We start from the raw sequence: 21,894 nt of genomic DNA on the forward strand, positions 1-21,894 counted from the left end.
AAGGGTTTTAATTAAGAATAGTAATCTTTGGCTTTATCATATTCAAGTATATTGGAAAAATACCCTGTAAGATCAAAAGCAAATGTGTATATAAAAAACAGAAAGTTAGTTATTGGGATCGAGCTATTCACATTGTAGCGGACAACACCAGGGGAAAGTTTATTTGGCGTAACCTAGGCACTATTACCTTGCTATTACGGGTTTAAGTTTGGGGTTAGGCTGGTAGTTGCACGAATTTTCAGGGTTTATGAGGTTGATAGGTCTCGCGTTACAATCCTGTACCTCCTTATACTGATAAATGGGTTTGCCTACGTACTAGCGCTGGTATTCAAAGGCGAGTGTTTCCCTAGTTTACCACAGAGGGCAGTAAATATTTTATTTCTTGGCTCAGAGGCAACGCGTCGCTTACGCTCTCGTTGATGTCTTACTCTTTATTATTTCTATTTGCTATTAATAGTAGTGGCCATCTTCCTATATAGTCTATTTTATTCTATCAACAAGCAAGATTTTTCTCACCTTGGTAGACGAATTATGTTCGGTGGAAGTCGAATTATATCCGGTGCGAGTTGAATCATTCCTGTGGGTATGTTCGCTCCCAACTGTGAAAAAATAAATAAAAATTATTTTCAAATTTTTTTAAGTAACTTAAAAAGTTAAGTTTTTTTTAGTACTTACTATGCCTAGCTGGATACACAGCGAAGAATGCGAAAAAACATATCAGGAAAAGTTCCTTCATCGTTTAGTTTTCAAATTTGCAGTAACTGTTCGGAGTAGATTCGAGGTTCAGTTTAAGAGAATCGCAATCGCAGTTGTTCGAGATGGAATTAGCTCCCTCTTATATACTAGATTCTTGACAATTTTTGGTTATTAAAATTAAACGACAATGTAATATTTTAATCTTTCTTCGTTACACCAAAGTAAGAGCAGATGTAAAAGCGAAAAAACAATCCTTTGAATTGCTATAGAATATGCCCAGATATTTAAAAAAGAAAATAACTTTTGAGAGAATTATGTGCTTATTTTTATGTAACGAAATTCAAAGCGAGTTTGAAAAATTAATTACACTGCTCTATTCATGGTTTTAATCTTTTGATTAACGTTTTGAACCAAACATTTCTCGTATTTAAAATATAGTGTACTTTTCATATATTTCAACTAACTTTTGTGTTTTTCTGAATTTTAAGTGAAATACAACATTTGGACATACAAAGTAAACCTTTAATTTCATTGAATTTTAGGAAATTTTTTTATAAAGTTACATCAGAAGTCTATTAAATATTTTCCTTATTATTTCAAGTGCAATGTTAAAGATCGAGAATGACGTGGTCCTAATAGGTGATTTCCGGTTCCTTGGGTTGCAGCCGAGTTAAGGGGTCGTTTTCCAGTCCCATGGGCCATATACGGCAAATATTGTCTAGGGCCTATTTATATACACCTCTAGAATAATGGTTTTCCAGATTTAGTTAAATTAAATAGTTTTTGTGGTCATTTATATACGCCAATTTACACCGTTTGGTTATAGATTTACATGGAGTAAACGTTCCTCCTCTCAACCCCTACATGAACCAACAAATCACAGAAGAGCTTTTTTGAGGTCAAAGGTTTATAGTAAATTCTACTGTGTGGGTGGCGATCCAAACGTTGAATATTGGTACTAGAGCTAGCATCGGCTACAGTTGCAAATTAGCTGGCAGGGAAGATATGCAGTGGGGTGCGCGAGCGACTTTTGGAACCCGTTGCTGTATACTTTGCAAAATGACTCCATGCCCTTTCCCATTAACATAAAAATCGGTGTGAGGTTCTCATTTGAGCAACTCTTTAACTGTAATTTCATGTGATATGCATTATTATATATTTATTCAAATGAAAGTACTACACTGTATCATTTAGATTTATGTTTGGAAATTAAATAATTGAATTTCTTCCAAAAGGAGAGCCGCCTGACCCTGAGTTGGAGCCACCTGAGCCTGAGTTGGAGCCTCTTGACCCACTCAAAAATTTCTGCAAAACATCTCGCAGTTCTGTGCTCATTTCTCGTCCATTGTTCATTACTGTTCCCATACACTGTAAATTATTTAATAATGCTGTTAATTTCCATCTCTTTCTTTCCATAATATTCTATATAGTAACAGATACAAATATAAATAGCTGGAAGTAAGGCACTGGGATACTTCGTGACTTCATCGTTTTCATCTCTCCCAACTTGAATCACGCGTGACCTACAGTTTTTATTACTACTCATGCTGTTATTTATATTTGCCTTTTGCAGTAATAGCAAGAGAGTACAACACTGCGCCTTTTTCATGGGTTACATTTTTACCGCTCTGTCGTTGCGACCCCCCCCCGGTCCCAGGATAACCTCCTCAGACTTTTTTGAGAGAGAAAAATAGTTCCCGCAAAACAAACAAACTACTGGCTTAGAGGCGGCGGACGAGGAGTGACCCCCTCTCCCAGAATCCCATAAGCAGCACTACTTTTCAAAAACACAATATCTAACCTCTAGCCTCCTGATTGGCTACTTGAAGTTTTAAGGGGCCGGAAAAAATAAATAAATAAAAAATCCGGACGACTCTCAAACGAGGTAAAAAGCAGGGCTAAAGTTAAATTTTGACCCAGGTATTATACTCTCGGTAATAGTTCTACTTACATCCATGAAAGTCGACCCGCAACGCGGCCATTCCTTCATAGATTTCTAAAGAAATTAAAATTTTCATTATGATAATCACGCTGAAATCTTCAATCGTAAATGTAATTTGATGTAGTATAAAGAGCGTCATACCCCTTTCATGATATCAGAGAAGGCAGCGTTGGATATCCCGCATCCTTCTACTTTCATGGTACACTAAATGGATTAATAGCGTGTGTTAGCCTGGTCACCTGAACAAGAATAACCTTTCTAAACAATAGATTACCTTGGTTATGTCTAGTCGAGAAAATTCATCTACGAGCTTCTCCTGTTGCGGGGTTAAGGTGGTTGACGATGACTCGCTGGCTGCAGTCGTGGTCGAAACATCTCCTTCATTTTGAGCTTTGAGTATAAAATTACATGAATTAGAACTTCCAATAGACCATTCCTGCAATGCCATAGGAAAAGCAAACAGCGTAGGGACCGGGCAACCATAAGAGTTTATTTCCCTCGCGCTAAGAAACACCGCAAGAGGCAGTGTAATATAAACAGTACATTGTCTCGTATTTTGTTTGTAAAATCCTTCGTTTCTCGTCGAAGGGGTTCCAATTAAAACTCAGCGACACTCTGTTGTTTAGTTCCAATTACTCTCTTGAAACACTTTTCGTCGAGGGCAGCTAGATACTATTTCTATATCTTTATAAAGAAAATTAAACTACTTACCAGCCGAGTAGGCTACGAGAACCAACGAAGCGCAAATAACGAAGAAACAGTTCATATTGAATTATTTGAGTCAGAAGATTCAAATCAGGATGTAGTTTTACAACGAACTGAACATCCTCTTTTATACTCCTTCAAGACAATCACGTTATTACTCATTTTTATAGTCAGTCAAGGTTACATAGTTAAATCATATTCCTCGGTGTTAATAGACAAACAGTATCGATGACAGTATAACATGTGTTTAGCGACAAAATACAAAAAATTTTTTTTGACAGAATTATCTGACCATGAACAATTTGAATTCAATTGTTGAAGTTTTCCGTAACCATTATTAAACTGTTTAGAAGCTGTAGTAGCGCTATTTTGATAGATGTATTTATTGTTAATGGTAATTAATGACTACAATATTTCTTTTTTACCGATATCGAGTGGTGTATTATTTTTTCATGTGACGTTAGTTTTGTAAATGATGACAATTTATATCCATGACAATTAATTAAACTTATAACATGGCTGTAACTTACCCGTAAATTAAAATTAATTGAATACAGTTCTAATTAGTGATAACGGGAATATATGCAGCTAATTGGAATCATTGTGAAGCCATTTTCACGCAACGTATCTAGAATTATTTTGTGGGATGAGCTATGGACTAATCATAATGTATGACGAATTTTATCATCTGGCGAATTATCTATCTTACTGCGTGTTGAACCTCGCATTGTTACCAACTAATTAATGAAATTACAGTTAGAAATACTCCAGAATTACGAGATAGTAAGATCTCAAGCCAAGCCCCGCCCACGAAACCCGCATAGAAATTACCACGGGGACAAAATTATTCCTAGTAGCTGTATGTATTCCTGATAATACTAACGCGGAATTAAAGCTGAATAATATTTCTTGTTGAATCACATTATTGCATTTGAGCGCTAGCAGCCTGTTAACTGATAAAACAATACCCGATAAGTGCATGCAGACTACTGTTTTTCCCCTTTTTCATTTGTTCCTCAACTCTGTTGAATGACAGATGCAAAAATCCTTGACTTGAAGTAGTAGTTTTAATTATTAATAATGATTAACCAAGGTAAGGAATGAGGAACTATTAATATATTTATTTTATATTATCAATGATATTAATTATTAACCATATGACAATTTAATAGGATTTCAAAACCGAGAGCAAATCTATGATGACGCAACTTCCATCCAAAGGTACCATAGTTTTAGTTTCTGAAATTTGTTCAGTGGAATAGGCCTACTTTCAAATGAAATTTAGCGTTAACAACAATTAAAGGGTTAATTAGCTATTCGAAGAGGGTCCATAACGCCTGAAATCATGCGGTTTTCTCCTACCCTCCCCAATTCCAGCGCAACTGTACTGTTAGTGTTTGATTTCGAGTTTAGATATACAATCTCTTGTTTTTGATTTAAAGTTTGCGTGGAATACGGGGATAATCACTAGGCTATATTATGAAGCCTTTTGGTAATCGTCGAATAGCTAAGCCACACTGTGACTGTGTATTAACGTTAATAATAAGCTTGTTTTGCCCCTAAACCGATATTAATTATTTTTAGACCGAGCTATGGCCATCAAACTTCTGCAACTTCGACGCATTACGACGCAAATAGACCACCAATACCTGAACCAAAGTAATTAAACTTTCAGAAAAACTATAATATGGTTCTTTGAAATATTAAGAGATATTAAATTGTCCTTGTTTCTTTTAGCCGAAAACGAAATGGATCTGTAATTATCAAAATTATTCGAAAATACCCCCAAATCTCGATTCTCACAGTTGCTAATGTCATTCTCGTAATTGGTCTGTTAGTTGCGGTCATTGTATTGGCGACAAAATCATGTCCAGGTAAGGAATTGTCTTTAAATTGGCTTATGAACGTTTACTCGCAAATCGAAATTAAATTTTTTGATCTCATAAATTCTTGAGGGTTTATGAAATATATGGTATCATGAGTGAATCATATACTAGCTCCCTATAAGTTACTCAGTCACACTGGCCTAATGTATCCAGCATTTTCTTCCGAATAGTAGTCGAGAGGAGGGGAGGCGGGTGAAAGTGATAGTAGACGGCGCCCTCTCTTAGGGCTTTGAAATTAATGTATTGAGAACTTGAAAGTGACGATAGTTCCAAATGGTATTAACGGTTTTGGTTTCTTTGCGTCACATTCATTCTTTTGCTTATTGAAAAATAATTTTGGTTTCACAACAGGCTTCGTTAAAAATGGGTTGGGCCTTTCTTTAAGTTTTTCTATTAGTTCTTTAGACGCATTATTAAAAAGTTTATTAAGGTTTTCGAGATAACTATTAAGTTGTTGTTTTTCTTATTTTTTGATAAAGTTTCGTTCTCTCACCATAAATAGTTCCTGCCTCTGAACGTAGGCAACGCTCTGAATTCATTTAGGCTTTGTCAAAAAATATCCAAAATTCTGCCATTTTAATGCGAAAAAAAAAACTTTGCGCCAACCCTAATCCATTAAAATAATTTCAAAGATAAAATACGACTGTGAACCGTCCGCAAGCAATCACAACATTTCTAAAACGTCGTCTGCTTATACTTACTACCTTTCAGTTCAAAGATTCATTGGTTGATCCCCTTTTCCGGTTTTTTTGCCGGAAATTCGTAAGCGCCGAGAGTAGTGTTATTTTCTCTCGCTGGGGGTCGCATATAGGTAACACATTTTTGGCGGGAAGAAAATGCTGGATACATTAGGCCAGTGTGGCTGAGTAACTTATAGGGAGCTAGTATATGATTCACTCATGATGGTATGAAACGCGTGAGTAAACTGAGATATGCTTATCTCTCCTTATATTATCTATCTGTTGATAGTAATATGAAAGCTTTTATCTTGGAGGAGACAGGTGAGATGAAAGAAGTAATCTCCATACCTAAAATATAGCTTCTCTAATCTCTACCGCCCATCAACTGCAACGAAGTCCTCCCAGCATTCACAGTGGGGTTTTGGTAGGGTCGACAGTACGAAAAAGTAAACAATGCCCCCTGTGAGTTAAAAATAGAAGCTAATTCACGAAAACTTATTTATTTTTATTTATTTGCTACTAATAGTACATATAAGCCACTAGGGCTCGGTTAGTACCTCGGAAAAAAAAAGAGAAAAAAAAATAGTTAAATTTAAATATCAGTATTAAGGTAAATTACAGTGGGTGGACAAGTTAAATTTTAAAGTAGAAAGGGCAGTTGAATTTGAATTAGAAGGGGCAAGTTAGAGTAGCTTCATTTAAATGGCGCTGGGCGGCAGCACTTACCAAAGTTTAGGACTTGCTCAAAGAGCTCTGGGAAACTTTCAGTAGATCTTTTCGACATAAAAAAGGGGGGTAGGCAACCCTCAATATCGGGACGTACAAGGGGGTACAGCGCAGGCGCCTTAAAAGCGAGATGAAAGGCTAGAGTTTTACCCCCACACGTGTCCCAGGAACATTCTTCCTCCACTTCTCTCCTCCAAGCTTTTGCCTTGACTGTATTATGGGGGTCGCCATATTATCAATTTTTTACCCGATAAAGGTAGCAACTAGCATCCACTCTAGAAGAACATAGAATAATAATAAAATGGCTGGTAGAGATAGGGTACGCGCAGCAGAACATATGAAATAGTGCTTCCTACGCAAAATTGGTACAATTGGTGTGAATATATAAAAAAATTAACCTGAAATTAATAGATTGTTTCAGTAGTGAAAAGGGCTAAGGAACTTATATCGAGTAGATAAACACTATCAAAGTTACCTACATTCATTATATACTCCCCTCCAACCCCTGTGGTAGATTATAGAGTAATGGCAAACTAATTTATTTTTTCATTAGAATGTTCTCAATGTCAAACGACGTCAACAACCACCACCGAAATATCTACTAGCTCAATTATAACTACATTAAAACCACACTATACAACAGATCCTGTAACTTCAACAAGTGAAATAACAAGCGAAACTACCACTGATCTGACTTTAAACGAAACTTCCACTATAAATTAATTAAAATCTTAAGTTAAAAATTGTGTTAATTGTCTGATACTTAAGTTTTCTATACTTAGAATCGGGAACAGTTATGTACAGGGTGTTCCAAAAGGGTGCTAGAACTGAAACGCAGTGGGTTCGATGGGCTATTTTAAGTCGAAAATGTAATTTCTATGACATTATGCCCTAAGGGTCACGGTTTACAAGTTATGATTAGAGTGTTTTATGGATGACCCCTCAAATTTAAGTAAGGCACTGAAGAGTCAAAACTAACTTTATTAAGGGGTCGTCCGTAAAACAATCCAACTAATTAGGGTGTCCCTATGGGCAAAATCGGTCATAGAAGATACATTTTCGACTCAAAATTGTTTTCCCATAGAACCATCCCAATGAACTTTAGTACTATAAATACCTCCCTTTTTCAAACACCCTGTATATGAATGCCCATCATGCCTACCTATAAATAATGGAACGCGTGCGTTGTGGGTGGAAGAAACACATAATTTTTATTACGTCATAATCTAAAACCTCCTGATTGGTTGAGACATTAGTAACTTACGATTCAGCGATGATGGTACTATCTATGCATTCTTGTGAAAGTGAACATGTATATAAATATAATGAAGTTTATTAAATTTTTAGTTTACTTGACATTTCTATTGTTCAAAATTATTTAGAAGTGGTTTTGTATTTATGTGTAATCGACATCCATTGTTTTGTGAATTAATCTTTTACGAAACCCCTTTTAGAATTATATGGAAAAGAATATTTTTGAAGGTTTTTTCTTATCACTGATAGCAAGAGATTGTTCAATTTATCCGTGTTAATTAAGTTATGCTTAGACAATAGTCTTGGAAATTATAGAAAATCGACAACCCTCAACTTTGCCTACCTTGTCGAAAATACGATGAACAAACTTAGATAACAAAGGTATAGGTAATAAGATAGGTAACCGAGGCGAAGGTTTTATTACACTTAAAATCATTAGTCCAATTCCTTCCTTCGCAAAGGTTACCCATTACTAATTACCTTCTCTTATAATAACAATAATTAATTATGTCGATGCACTTTACTAGTTCAACTGACCACTTACAAAATGATAGGTTTGTAATTTAGATTTTTCAGATACACTTAATTATATATGTATTTACATTTTAATTAAAAAATCAGACGCTTATCTCCGCGGAATTTGATCGAAAACCGAACCCCATCATGCATGATCATTACATTTCTTAGTGTACTATCCTTAAGTTTGTTAATAGCTGTAATCGTATTAGCGGCGAGACCGAGTAAGACTTAGTTAAGTCTCAATTTCCAAGAGACTATATTTTAATTAACTAATTATTTTGTAACAGGAGCAGTTGCTGTCGAATATGTTGAGAAAGAAAAGTTTGTGCAAGTATGCAGAGGAGGTGAATGTGAAAGATTTGGTAAGAAAAATATGTGTTCACTAAAAATCGTTGGAAATGGAAGAAGTATATAATACTTCTCTTTGAGAGAAGTGTACCAACCACAAAAATCATCATCATTTACATTTGGAGTGCACAAGGTTACTAAACCGAATTACATACGCGATAAATAGTTCCCCCTAGTCATCATTACTCTATGAGCGCTGCTTAACTATTTTCCAAGGCGCATGCGCTTGTGTGTTTTTGTCCCTCCACGTTAAGACAATCAAGGTTTGTGGGTTGATTGCTGAGGATGTAGTACCAAACAGTTATAGAATTGACCTTAGCACGGTGCGATGCCCATCTGAAGAATCATGTTACATAACTAAAGTATTAAGAGGATACAGAGTGCTATCATCCTTCATCTATTATCGCCTTTATTATTCCATACCTGATTGTTGTAACCCCAATAATTTGGCAGGGGCTAACTGTGTTGACTTTTTTGGAGGGTATGCTCCTCAATGCTCGCACTTGTCGTTACTTCATTTTTGTTGAGAGAGAACTACAGTACTGTTGGACATAAGTGCTCTGAAGTTTACTTTAGGAGATCAGATTGAAACAATTCTCCCAAAAGAATTTCAATAAAAGCTATAAAACCGCAATTTAATCTAATTGTTTTTCATAATAATGGTTTTACAGTTTCTGATCTAAATAATATCATGGATACCTCCTACGATCCTTGCGAAAATTTCTACGAATACACTTGCGGAAATTGGAGTAAAGTTTATCCCATAAATCCGAATGAAATCTCCGCGTCATCTCCGGTTCACTTGATGCAAGAGTCAGTTTTTAAAACCTTAAGTGGTAAGTCTAACTCCCATATTTCGTTGGTTTCATTCTAAATCAAACGCTTTCCTCGCAGATCTCTTGAAACTAGTGCCAAGTGTGGACAAAAACAATCCAAACGATATCGCGTCTTTTATCTTCAAATCTTGCATCGAAAATTTTCAAGATGATCGAAAAGGTGATTTGATAAAACTGATTGATAGCTTCGGAGGTTGGCCACTTAGTGGCGCTCCGAGCGGCATTATCACGTTTGAAGAAATATTAAAAGATAATATTTTCGCCTTGACGGAGTATAATTTGAAAATCGTATTCGATATTGGCGTTTTCAAAGACCCGTTTAAACCAAATAGTTTTACTTTGATTGTAAGTACATTCATACCGAAATGCGAAATCGAACTTAAACAAATCATACAATGTCACGCCGTTTCAGATTGGCCAATCATCTGGCCAAGGAATTTCTTACGCACTACCCGAGATTTATAATAACCCATTTGGATTACATTACGCATCAGGAAATGCCATGCAACAAGCGATTAGAACTATCGTTTGTTCTTTGTACGCAAACTGCCCATCAATCTCAAAGTTAGATGAAGACACATTAAATCTATTACTGTTAGAACAAAGATTAATGGTACATTTGTGATTTATTATCATTTAAATTGGTAACTGAAATACAGGCAATTCTTGAATTTCAGGGAGTCAAGCTGCAAACAAAAAGTGAAGTAGGGCCATTTTGTTTTGTTTTTTATGAAACCATAAGTCTGGGTCTAAAGAGGGGCTTCTTGAGACGGTGTTGTTTCTCGTAAAGAGTCGTCCTCTGGTGGCGGGTTTGCCTGCAATCAGGGAGGATAGAGGTGATATGGAGTCGAAATCTCCATACTTATAACCTTGCCCTTTTACCCCCATATACGGCAACGAAGTCCTCCCAGCATCCTCAGTGGCTATTTAGTAGGGTCGTACACTTCAAGTTGCAATCATCTCCATCTCTTCAGGTAGCCATACTGTATCAAGCTGGACACGCCTCTATTCTGTACCTTTGTGGTTTAGAAACGTTTAAACGAAGATGGTTTAGTAATCTCATAATTCCTGCCCTAACATGGGCAATACATAAACCCTCTTAAGCCAGACTTATGCGTTATAGGGTTATGATTTAAAATCTTTCTTAAATTTAATGAATGTTGAATTTGATTAGTTTCTGAGACGACTGAAGTCTGGTTCAGGATACAGTGCGGAGGACGAAAGTAAAATTACCCTCGACCAGTTGCAACAGGGCGCACCGTTACCGTCTGGTGTGACGTGGGTGGACGTAATGCAACAAGTACTTAACGGCACAGTTGTGGATGGTAATTTCAAGGTTGTTGGTGAAATCGCCAACATCAAACAAACTTTGGATATTCTGGGGTCACAGGATGTTAGGTATTTACAGCTTATTTCTTTCTAATGGACTGCTCAAGTACTTATATTTGTTTAATTGATTTACAATTAAAGAGTGGTGAAGAATTGGTTTATCTGGAAGGTTTTAATGAATTTAGCTCCAAGATTTAGTAAATTGTTTAGAGAGACATTTACTTTGCCATCGAAGGATGACGACTACTGCGCTGGACAAGTAAATTCTTTAATGCCATACGCCACTGCCAATATCTTTGACACTTACCACTGGAAGTCTAATGAAGGGGAAAAGATTAAAAAGGTAAATTTATTGACAAAGCGACGTCTTTTGAAATAATTTTACAAAAACCAGATGGGTATAATAGAAGAAGGATGACACTCTGTATATATCCTCTTAATACTTCAGTTACGCTATGCCATGATTCTTCCCAGGCGAGGGATCACTTTTAGTTTGCTCTCCCGCCCATCTAACTTCAGATGGGCATCGCACCGTGCTAGGGTGAATCCTCAGCAATCAACCCACAAACCTTGATTGTCTTGACGTGAAGGGACAAAAACGCACAAGCGTTGGCAAATAGTTAAGCATCGCTAATAGAGTAATGATGAGGGAATTATTTATCGCGTATGTGATTCGGTTTAGTACCCTTGCTCCAAATGTAAAATGATGTTGGGAAGAATCATGTTACAATTACCCCATCCGCTTTATGGTACACTTCTCTCGAAGAGAATTATTATATACTTCTACTAAAACGTTTGCTTTCAAAACAAGGTGACTGAAATGGTATCGGAGTTAAAACAAATCATTGGAAAGACTTTTACCAACAGTCAGTGGATTAGCCAGGAAGATAAGACACTACTTGTGAAAAAAGTATAATTTAACTATCATTAATTGCCAAAAGCGATTAATTAAAATCTTTATAATTAATTTCATTTGCAGTTGGAGCTCATGAAAGTTCACGTTGCCTTTCCATCTTGGATTAAAGATCCAGCCAAATTGGCCGAATATTATAAACCCAACATCGATGTCTCAACAGCGTCGTATCTAGCTTTATCACGTGAACTTTTGCGTCTTAGCTGGGAAAGAGATGCTAAAAGACTGAATGAACAATACGATGAAAGCCAATAGTAAGTGAATAGAGACGTCCATCTTTTTTCAATGTGTAGTACGATAATTAAATGGATTCATTGTTTTTATTAAGTTGGTTTGAACCAGATATGCTTCAGGTTAATGCTTGGTACTACGCTTTGGATAATTCAATCAGTAAGAATAGCAATTTATATTTTAACATCAATTTGCAATCTTTTGCAATATCACGTTTGTATATTTAAAGCGATACCAATGGGTATTTTGTCCTATCCAATTTTTCCCACCGAGTCTCAACCAAGGTAATTAAATAGATAATTAATTTAAATGTCTACCGTAAAATACTTGTTAATTTTACCACAGGTCTGTCATCTACGGATTATTAGGTTCTTTGGTTGGACATGAAATATATCATGGGTTCTATGTGCAAAGTAATTTATACGTGAACTCGGAAGTAAATAGGGGGAAGTATGTATCTCCAGCTTAAGGTAGTGTAAGGCGTCTCTTTCCCACAAAAACACTGTTTGAATTCATCCAATCAGAGAGAGGCAAGTTACCGAGAGAAATTTCTAGCACGCCACCACACGGTCCTAAAGCGAACTAAAATCGTTCAACCTGGACAGACGAAGAGAAAATAGTTTTCGGGGAAGTGTATTCATCCGCGACTTCCCGCCAAAAACGCGATTCTGAGAAGGCGCGAAAATAACCATATATAACTAGACTCCTCGCGAAACCGCCTTAGATAGTACTTCCCCCTATTTACTTCTGGTGAACTTCATTCGCTAGTAAATGTTAATTTTAAACTAATATTTCTGAATTTTAGGTTTACAATTAGACGGAAATGGTCAGTATGTAGATTTTCAAAATGTATTCAGCCAACAGTTTCTAACAAGATACGAAAAATCTATTGAGTGTTTGGTACTCCAATACGACGACGCTTCGGTAAGTTCTTACATGACTGAGAGTCTCAGGCGCGTTACTGCGCATTAGCAGGTTTTAAAGCTTTGTGCAGGGTATGCGTTTTCCGACCTAAATATAGTCGCCAGCAGATGTCGCTATGGACATTTTTGATTTTTTTTCGAACGCACACCTCAAATCTGTTTTAAGTTTTAGTTTGTACCAAACTTTCACAGACAGAGCAACTAAGGCTTCGATGGAAACGAAAATAGAGGTTTTAATTATGAATAATTAATAATTGCAGGGTAAGGGACTTCAAACTATTAGCGAAGATTTCCCGGACAATGCCGCTGCTCAAATGTTGTACGAAGCTTTCTCGTCAAGTACCTCGAAATTATTTCACGATGACTATCTTCCTGACCTTGCTCTAACGAAGGAGCAACTGTTTTACGTCTCATTCGCTTCAGTAATAGCTATATTTATGTTAAAATTAACTTAATGATTCGATTATTCATTGGGTTTTTAAGTATTATTTAATTTCTTTAGTTCTTTTGCCAAGCACTGTCTCCCAAGTACCAGGAACTGATAGCGGACGATGTACATTCGCTTAATCAATTTCGGTAAGAATGTTTGCTAACAAAGTATTAATCTGTTTTACTAACAAAGTTGTTTAACCTCAAGTGTACAAATACCACTGGGAAATACTAAATCATTCTCAGATGTATTTAAATGCCGCAGTGGATCCAAAATGAACCCACAAAGCAAATGTGAAATATTTTAAGTAATACGTTGTTCAAGCCACCTCGCGTACCCTCTTCAGACGATGTGTAAAAATAGTGTTTAAATGTTTATTAAGTATTTGTTCAGTTTAAATTTATGTGTGTACCTCGTCGTAAGAGCATTTCCCGAAATCGCAACCGCGGTTCCAAAAGAACAGCGACGTAGTTCAAAACTGCAGTTTTAGAAATAGCGGCCGCTGTTTTAGAAATAGCAGCTGCTGTTTTGGGAAATAACAGTGTTTAACTAGAGTTTTGATTCAAAACTTTTGAACAACTCTTAACCCTACAGTTTTCCTTACTTAATAAGAACAAATATATCATCATACCCTAACCTTACCTCACCTCACCTACTGTTTACTATTCAGCAAATCAAATAAAACCTAACCTTACCTGTCATAATATCATCGAAGTTCAAATATCCTAACCAAACCCAACCTTACCTGACCTAATACTATTGGGTTTCAAATAACCCAACCTAAACCATCATAAACGACTAGATCGTTTTTCACATCCCGGTTGTACTGCTCTTTATGGAACTGCTGTAACGGGTAAACTGCGTTTTCGGGAAACAGCTATTTAGGGTACCGCGGTTATGAGAACAGCTCATGTTTATTGGCGTATGAAGAGCGTGTTTTAAGTACTTCTTGAATATCTTGCCAAATTTAACTTAAAATTAAACCCATTTCGACTGATCATATTGTGACTCATTATTTCGTTTAAATGAACTGCCTTATTTTTACTGGTTAACATGACGAGTACTAACAATATAATTAAAATATAGATTACTTATAATGACTTATGTATATCTAATATTCAGGAAGTTCCAAAAAAGGATGGTAAGAGCGAAGTACAGGGGGTTACAAGGGAAATTTTGAGTCGAAAATGAGAGCAAACGACCCTCCCTCAAACTCTACACAAATCAACCAATCAGAGGAGAGGTTCTTTTTAGTCCAAGGTTTATAGACAATGGTTGCAATCCAATCGTTAATTCTTGTTACTAGAACTAGCATCTGCTACGTCGCGTGTTGCCTGTGCTACGGTCGCAGAGGGGGTCGACACTATCCTGAGAAGTAAAGAGGGGTTTCTCGTATTACACGGCACGAGCAAGCTTCAATGAAGCATACTTATATTTTATCTCTATGAACTTTTGCTTCATGGATTAAAAGGCAATTAACGAATAACTGCCAGATAATATCTTTAATTTACTTTGTGCTTTTTAACGCGGTTTTCCCGTACTTCCCCGTACATGTTGCAGGGGAGGAGTAAGTTATGTCATAATTTACAGAATAGTAAATTTTACCTTCAAACGTGCATGCGTGTGAGCGATTGCTTTTTCATTTCGAGGATTCATAATAACCTTGATTCCTTCGATCCGCTGTTAGCGACGCATCAAGGAGAAATGAAGTATACCTGTTAATTCAACCGCAATTTACACTGAAACTGTTATTTATTATTGCCAGTTGTAAACGCTGCTTTAAACAACCCAACCTTAGACTGTTTTGTAATCTTCGCGTGTAGATATAATATAAATACATAGTTTATTTATGTACCGCGTTATCAAACAGAAGTATATTCGTTGCAAACGACGCTACATGCACTGCACCTCGCCTTTGCAAGGATCGATTAAACTATACTTTCTAATCTCGAAAACGAAGAGAAGGCAAGCGCATTTACATCGCAACAAGCGATAAAACGCAAAAGAAGCCGTAGCCGCTAGAGCTCTGTCTTTTGAATGACATCGAAAAACGCTTGGCCCGACGGTTCAGCCATGAATACAGGTACGACCGGAACCGGTTACGTCAACCAAAACAATTTGGAATACCAAATGGTAAACGAAGATCAACCAAACTTTTCCGGAAGTAGGATTCAAATCGAGCATCTTAACAAGTAATTGTCCAGCAGTTTTATTTTGTTAATAATATTTAGTAACTTCAGTGCCGGATTATCCACTGGGCACTGTAGGCACGTGCCTAGGGGTCCCGGAGCTAGGGAGGCGGGGGGGGGGGCGTTTGTTAGCCTTAATATCTAAGCCGTCGTATCGCAGTAGGACCCCGAACGCCTAGTTTCATCCCCCCTAACGGTTGGAAACAGTATTCTACGCGCAAAAATGCCAACCAGAGAGGGGCTGCGTGACGTCAGACTATCTCTTCCCCTAGCCAGTTGTTAGCTCCCTATACTATTTGGCCCCGGAAGGGGGGATAGCTCTATGGCGTTGCCACATATGGGAAATAAATTATTCTATAAATGATTAAGTACACGAGGACCCCACTTAGGAGGGAAAATTAAGTTGAAACGTTGAAGGTTTTATAAAAACACAGAAGGGTATTTTGATCCGTGGGTCAGTTATCAAAGGCAATAATTATAGATAGGTGAATATAGTGCATCTAAATATAAGATGTAATGAGCCCAATTAACTAAGGATTCTCGTATAAGCTGCTTATCAGTTATTACCGCCTTGCGCGTAACGTTTCCTGTATCACATGGTATTCCTTTATTAGCTAGATAAGAACACTTATAACTATATTGTTAAAAGTAGGCTTAGTATTATTTCAGAGGTTTTTTTGAGGAAATATTTGTTCATTTTAACTTCTAATAAATAATTATGTCTATGTCCTTTGTTAGTTCAGATGCAGAGCGCTCGGCAATTCGAAGGTTAGTTATAATGGTTTCACTATTTATACTATTACTATTTTATAGTTAAGGGTAAATCACTGATCATTTAGTATCACTTAATAATCATTAATCATTATTTCCTCTCTGGGTTTAAATTGAATTTTACTTCTTGCTAAAGAAAAAAGAAATCGACCAGTTATTTCCTCATAACGTTAATTCTTTTTCAATCGCGTGCTATCCATTACCATGGAGTAATATTTGCGGAGACACGTTACCTTGTAATGAATCTTCACATACTACTCCAATAAAATTACTCCTTCCCAATGGAAACAAGCGTTTAATCCTTAAATTGATATTTTTGATATAGAAACTTAACTCCATCAAATTTGGTCAAAAATCGAACTCCAACCTGCATGATTATCAGTTATTTGGTTATCATTTGCATTAGTTTACTCGTGGCTGTTATAGTGGTCGCATCGAGGCCCAGTAAGCAGATAATTGATATGACCATAAGTTTATAAGATATGTTCACCATAAGTTTATAAGATATGTTCACCATAAGTTTGTCACTGGTTACAAACTGGAGCTTGTCATGAAGTGATTGAAGTAGGCCATAGATTCGAGGTAAAGCGAGGCCTGGTGAGGCGCTGTCAAAGGCTTAGTAATGCAGACTAAATAGGACCTAGATGGAATTCCTGCAAAATTAACCACCGAGTGTAGGACTTCAATTCTCGCTTCCGTCGTTCTCGAACTAGCTCGAGCTGTAAGCGACTCTCTAGCATTACGAAGTTAAGGAAATATCATACTTATGGAACATATCTTATAAACTTATGGTACAACGTCTTAAATACACAGGATGTAATGAGTTTTTCTATTCATTTTGTTTATAGGAATAATTGAATATACGAAAAATGCCCAATATAAAGATAAATTCATTTGTCGAGATGAAACGTGTCTGAAATATGGTAAACGGCATTTTCGAATGAATAATTTCTTTATTTTTTTATTTTTTTTTTGTTGTTGCAGAAAACGATTTATTGAGTATTATGAACACGAACGTAAATCCGTGCGATGATTTCTACGATTACGTTTGTGGAAATTGGAGTCAAGTTTATCCTCTAGACGGGAAAATTGTTAACATGCAAGGACAGATATTTGAGAATCAAGTTGGCCAACGACTATCAGGTGAAACAAATTTGTATTTATTCTTAGCAGGAATAGATTTAATTTTAGAAGTAGGAATGGAGAACGGTTAGTATTTACTTCAGGCCGACTCATAGACCAGTATAGAGCCCCTCCCTCCAACACGTAACGCAAAGTTTAAATTATCTTATTGGTTCACTTAAACTACGTTTTAATGACGATGCTCACGGGGACGGCGAAAAATACGTAATTCCTTTTTAGTTTTTACCTCTGTCGCTATGACCCGCCTCTTCTTTCATACCCCTCCGTCCCGTGGAAGGGGGTCCGGGACGCGTGCCCAGATTACTTTGTTCCCCATTCCTACTTCTAAAATTAAATCTATCTCTGTTCTTAGTAATGGCGCAGCATCATGTGAGGAACCATGAACACATAGAGCGCAATTAACGAAATCAAAATAACAACCTTCGTTAAATTTTTCAGAATATTTAAGTAAAATACCGCATAGCGATGTGGCCACTGAAAATAAGCATCCTCACCAAATCGCCGCGTATCTATACAAAAATTGCCTTGGTATGTTACCTAATTAAATGAGCTGTTCACAATGCATTTCTCAACTTAAGCTCAATAATTTTACTACGCAGAAAACTTTAATAACGATGCGGAAAACGATATCAAGACCCTGGTAGAATTATTTGGCGGTTGGCCTCTAGTTGGAGATGAGTTTAAGGATGACTTTTCAAATATTGTCGAATACATCTTCAAGGCACTCAAAGAATTTGACTTAAACGTGCTTTTTGACATAAACGTTGTACCAAACCCTCTTAAACCTGAGAGTTACGCTTTAGTGGTAAGCGAGAGCAGTGAGCACGTATAAAAATGAGACTCGTAGAGACGAAATTCTAAGTCAGCCTCCTCCCCCTTTCAAAACCGGTATCGAGCACATGCGCAATCGGCGCAACAGAGACGAAAAAAAAATCAAAGAAATTTGTTTATGGCCGGTACTGATCACGTGACGTCTGGCCCCACAGCTGTGCGCCGAGGTAGGTGCGCGTGAGATGGATATCGGACTGTGTCGTTATAGTTACCTTCCCCTTTAGCTCTTGACTCTCCTTCTTATACGTGGCACTCACTGGCGAAAGCGATTAGAAGAATGTAAATATCAATTTTAAATCAATTTAGATATCTAAAAGCTCTATATTAGCGACGTCACCTTGGGTTAAATATTCCGAGGAAGTAAAACCGGAAGCTGCAGAACCATCAATGGCTCAGGAACTTATGAATGTTATAATTGAATTCCATCCGTCAGCTAGCCAAAAAAACCCCAACATGTTAAAAGATCTTGAGAACGTTTTAGAATTGGAGAATGAACTATTGGTAAGCTCAATCATATGCAATTTTGTGTCTTTCTTAACAGTTTAATTTTATTTTCATGTTAACTGAAACAGAAATTGAAGGACATTGCCGGTACCGATGTAAGTATTAAAGTATAGTGGTAAAATAATGCCCATACTATAAGCCCCTGTGACAGACCCAAACAGCCAATAGGAATCATTGTGGTCCCATATCTCCAACGTTAATTTCTATGCGGGTTTTGTGGGTATACCGGGCTTTAAATCTTACCATCCGTCACGCCTCATAATTCTGACATCTTTCTAGCTGTGATTTAATTGGCTGGTAGCATCACGAGTTCCTAGTCGCGCGCATAATGATTAGTCTAGCCCTTCCCACAAAATCAGCCTAGATACGTTGAGTGAAAAATGCCACACAATGAGACCTTCTAGCTCTATGTATTCCTGGTATGCGTAGCTAAGATGTCCTGCATCATTTCAGTACGCTTCGAGTACCGATAAAGTAGCAGCCATGATCAAAGATATGTCGAAAACACTTACTGAACTGAACAAGATATTACCATTAACTCCGGACAATACTAAACCTTTGAGTTGGGTTGCAGTTATCCAAAACCTCTTAAACAATTCGCCAGATGTTAACGAAAACTACGAGATTGGTGTTGAAATTCCCGCGGTAAAAGCGACGTTGGCTGTTTTATACGCTAGAGACGTTAAGTACGTTATTTTCTCCTACATTTAATTGCGTGATGGTAAATTTTCTTACCCATCAGGACAGTGAAGAATTGGTTACTTTACAAAGTACTATCGCATTTGGGTCCCAGAATTAGCGCCAAACTTCGAAAAGTGTTCTTGGGAACAGGTCCTAATAACACTTACTGCAGTTACGAAGTCAATACATTGATGCCCTACGCTGCCGCTGATATTTATGACGCAAACTTTTGGGCTGAAAAAAGCAAAGAAAACACTGAAAAGGTTTTAGGTTTGGTTGAAGATATTAAAGCCGCTGCCGCTAGATCTTTCAACGCAAGTTCGTGGCTAAACGATAAGGACAAAGCGGCACTGATTGAAAAGGTAAAGTTTATAAGATATGTTCCATAAGTTGGTCAGTGTTTACTGAGAGCTTGTCATGAAGTGACGTAGTATGCAATGTTTCTGTTATTTGTAATTGCCTTTGGCAACATTTACCATTCTTATAGAATTGTGCCAATTAAGCAAATTAATTTAAATTTGATAGTTTGAAAAAGTGACGGCTAAAATCGGTTTCCCGAAATGGATTAAAAATACCACAGCATTAACGGAGTATTACGATCCTAAATACTCCGAAAATTTGGCTACGGAAAATTCCACGTATTTAGATGTAGCCAAATGGATTCTGAAGTTAAATTGGCCCAGAAAAGTCAAGATGTTGAAGGAGAAATTCGTACCAGAAAAATAGTAAGTTTGTGACTTGATACTCTCGATTTACTGAATTACTGCCTCTGTACTTAGAGAGTTTTTAGAACTTTTAATGTTTGATATACTACCGCTAACATAACAATATATTTACAAGCTGGTGGAACAGTTACCTGGTTCAATTTAACGCTTGGAATTATCCATTAGATAATTCAATAAGTGAGTGACTGAGAATGTTTTTAAAAACTGACCAGTACTTACAAACTCTTTCAAATTAGCTTTTCCCGTCGGTTACTTCGACTATCCTATACTGGGTGGAACATCCCAACCAAGGTACTTGTGAATTATACACTAAAATGTCAGTCAGTCGAATTAATTCTTTATTATCCCAGATATCTGGCATTTGGACGATTGGGTTCAGTCATAGGTCACGAAATGTTTCACGGACTTGACCCAACGGGTATTTTAAGTTTTGGTTAATATTACTGGCAATGTAGATTGAATAAGTTTAAATTTTTCAACTTGAAGGTATAATATTCGACAGTCGTGGGCAATTATACCCTGACAATACGTTTGATGCAGAATTTACCAAAACATATGACGAAAAATTGAGGTGTTTAGTGGAACAGTACAGTAAAACTACGGTAAGGTTAACTGCCTTTCTGTAAGATTTAAAGACAAAAGCCAGGGAAGAAGTGAAGGAGACTTGGAGAGTCCAAATTTTCCGTCAGCCCCACCCGGCCCTTTCAAAACCGGTACCGAATTATGACTCGGTATCAGTTTTTTTGCACATGCGTATTCGGCGCAACAGAGACGAAAAAAAAATCAGAGAGAGAAATTTGTTTACGGCCGGTACGGATCACGTGACGTCTGGCTCCTCGGCTGTGCGCCGAGGTAGGTGCGCGTGAGAAAGAGATCGGGCTGTGCCGTTATAGATACCTTCCCTCTTTGATTGTCCTTATACCTGCTCATTAATTTATTTACGATTTGATCTACACAGAAACGGAATGTGTCAACGATTACGGAAGATTTTGCGGATAACGCCATAGTGCAGATTATGCTTGATGTAATTAAATTATTGTAATTTAGGTAAATTTCCGAAGTAATCCGCTTTATGTTGTTTCAGGCATATATTAAAAGCAAAACGAACCTCTTTCACGACGATTACCTACCAAATATAAATTTAAGCAAGCCGAAACTGCTTTACATTTCATACGCTTCGGTAAACTTAAATTATCTTAAATCACACTTTGGGAAATTATCTATTCGTTCAATTTCCTTAGCATTGGTGTGAAGAAACTACGGAACAGTTTGATAATTTTCCTAGTACACTTAACGATGTTCATTCGGATGGCCGAAATCGGTAACTTTTCGAAAGTTAATTTCTTTTTGATTGTTCAGTTTAATTACACTTTAAAATATTACTAGCGTGAACGTACCATTGCAAAACACAAAAGCATTCTCAGATGTCTTCAACTGTCCTGTTGGTTCAAAAATGAACCCCGCAAAGAAATGCGTGATTTTTTAACTACAAATGCAAAAGTACGGTAATTGACTTATGGTTCAACTAATTTTAAATCTGTGCGTTGTTCAATGGAGAGCATTTTAATTATTGCATTTAATTAAAACCACCGAATTATATTCATTTTAAAATAAAAATGAATTTGTATAATT

General features: G+C 36.8%; 3 protein-coding genes and 1 long non-coding RNA gene across 4 annotated transcripts; 3 read left to right on the forward strand and 1 right to left on the reverse strand.

Moving 5' to 3' along the window:
* Nucleotides 1-1,886: 1,886 nt before the first annotated feature.
* Nucleotides 1,887-3,163, reverse strand: LOC149702666 (uncharacterized). Its single transcript, XR_016381664.1, has 3 exons — nucleotides 2,780-3,163; nucleotides 2,648-2,692; nucleotides 1,887-2,064 (listed from the first exon to the last, which is right to left on the reverse strand). It is a non-coding gene; the product is annotated as an uncharacterized LOC149702666 (long non-coding RNA).
* A 969-nt stretch (nucleotides 3,164-4,132) lies between these two features.
* On the forward strand, nucleotides 4,133-8,222 carry LOC149702667 (uncharacterized). The gene is made up of 5 exons (XM_089865789.1): nucleotides 4,133-4,436; nucleotides 4,516-4,564; nucleotides 4,928-5,002; nucleotides 5,081-5,217; nucleotides 7,189-8,222. The coding sequence occupies exons 1-5, from the start codon at nucleotides 4,424-4,426 to the stop codon at nucleotides 7,356-7,358; spliced, it is 444 nt and encodes a 147-aa protein (XP_089721915.1). The 5' UTR covers nucleotides 4,133-4,423; the 3' UTR covers nucleotides 7,359-8,222.
* A 1,225-nt stretch (nucleotides 8,223-9,447) lies between these two features.
* Nucleotides 9,448-14,418, forward strand: LOC149702668 (membrane metallo-endopeptidase-like 1). The gene is made up of 15 exons (XM_089867139.1): nucleotides 9,448-9,592; nucleotides 9,651-9,937; nucleotides 10,005-10,205; nucleotides 10,270-10,296; nucleotides 10,767-10,990; nucleotides 11,063-11,264; nucleotides 11,733-11,831; nucleotides 11,901-12,088; nucleotides 12,163-12,224; nucleotides 12,295-12,349; nucleotides 12,411-12,478; nucleotides 12,871-12,989; nucleotides 13,249-13,410; nucleotides 13,491-13,564; nucleotides 13,626-14,418. Exons 1-15 carry the CDS (start codon nucleotides 9,448-9,450, stop codon nucleotides 13,723-13,725), a joined length of 2,013 nt encoding a protein of 670 aa, XP_089723265.1. The 3' UTR covers nucleotides 13,726-14,418.
* Nucleotides 14,419-15,328: 910 nt separating this feature from the next.
* On the forward strand, nucleotides 15,329-21,883 carry LOC149702669 (neprilysin-1-like). Its single transcript, XM_089866535.1, has 20 exons — nucleotides 15,329-15,610; nucleotides 16,346-16,375; nucleotides 16,704-16,822; nucleotides 17,227-17,301; nucleotides 17,363-17,521; nucleotides 17,960-18,049; nucleotides 18,121-18,326; nucleotides 18,659-18,853; nucleotides 18,925-18,951; nucleotides 19,310-19,542; nucleotides 19,599-19,899; nucleotides 20,063-20,262; nucleotides 20,378-20,439; nucleotides 20,499-20,553; nucleotides 20,613-20,680; nucleotides 20,749-20,864; nucleotides 21,221-21,286; nucleotides 21,347-21,442; nucleotides 21,504-21,583; nucleotides 21,649-21,883. The coding sequence occupies exons 1-20, from the start codon at nucleotides 15,456-15,458 to the stop codon at nucleotides 21,746-21,748; spliced, it is 2,433 nt and encodes an 810-aa protein (XP_089722661.1). The 5' UTR covers nucleotides 15,329-15,455; the 3' UTR covers nucleotides 21,749-21,883.
* The last annotated feature ends 11 nt before the right edge of the window (nucleotides 21,884-21,894 follow it).

Source organism: Phalangium opilio, unplaced genomic scaffold, assembly GCF_054372755.1.
Source record: "Phalangium opilio isolate 3A_F unplaced genomic scaffold, DU_Popi_V2 ptg000017l_1, whole genome shotgun sequence".
In the NCBI taxonomy this organism is placed as follows: domain Eukaryota; kingdom Metazoa; phylum Arthropoda; class Arachnida; order Opiliones; family Phalangiidae; genus Phalangium; species Phalangium opilio.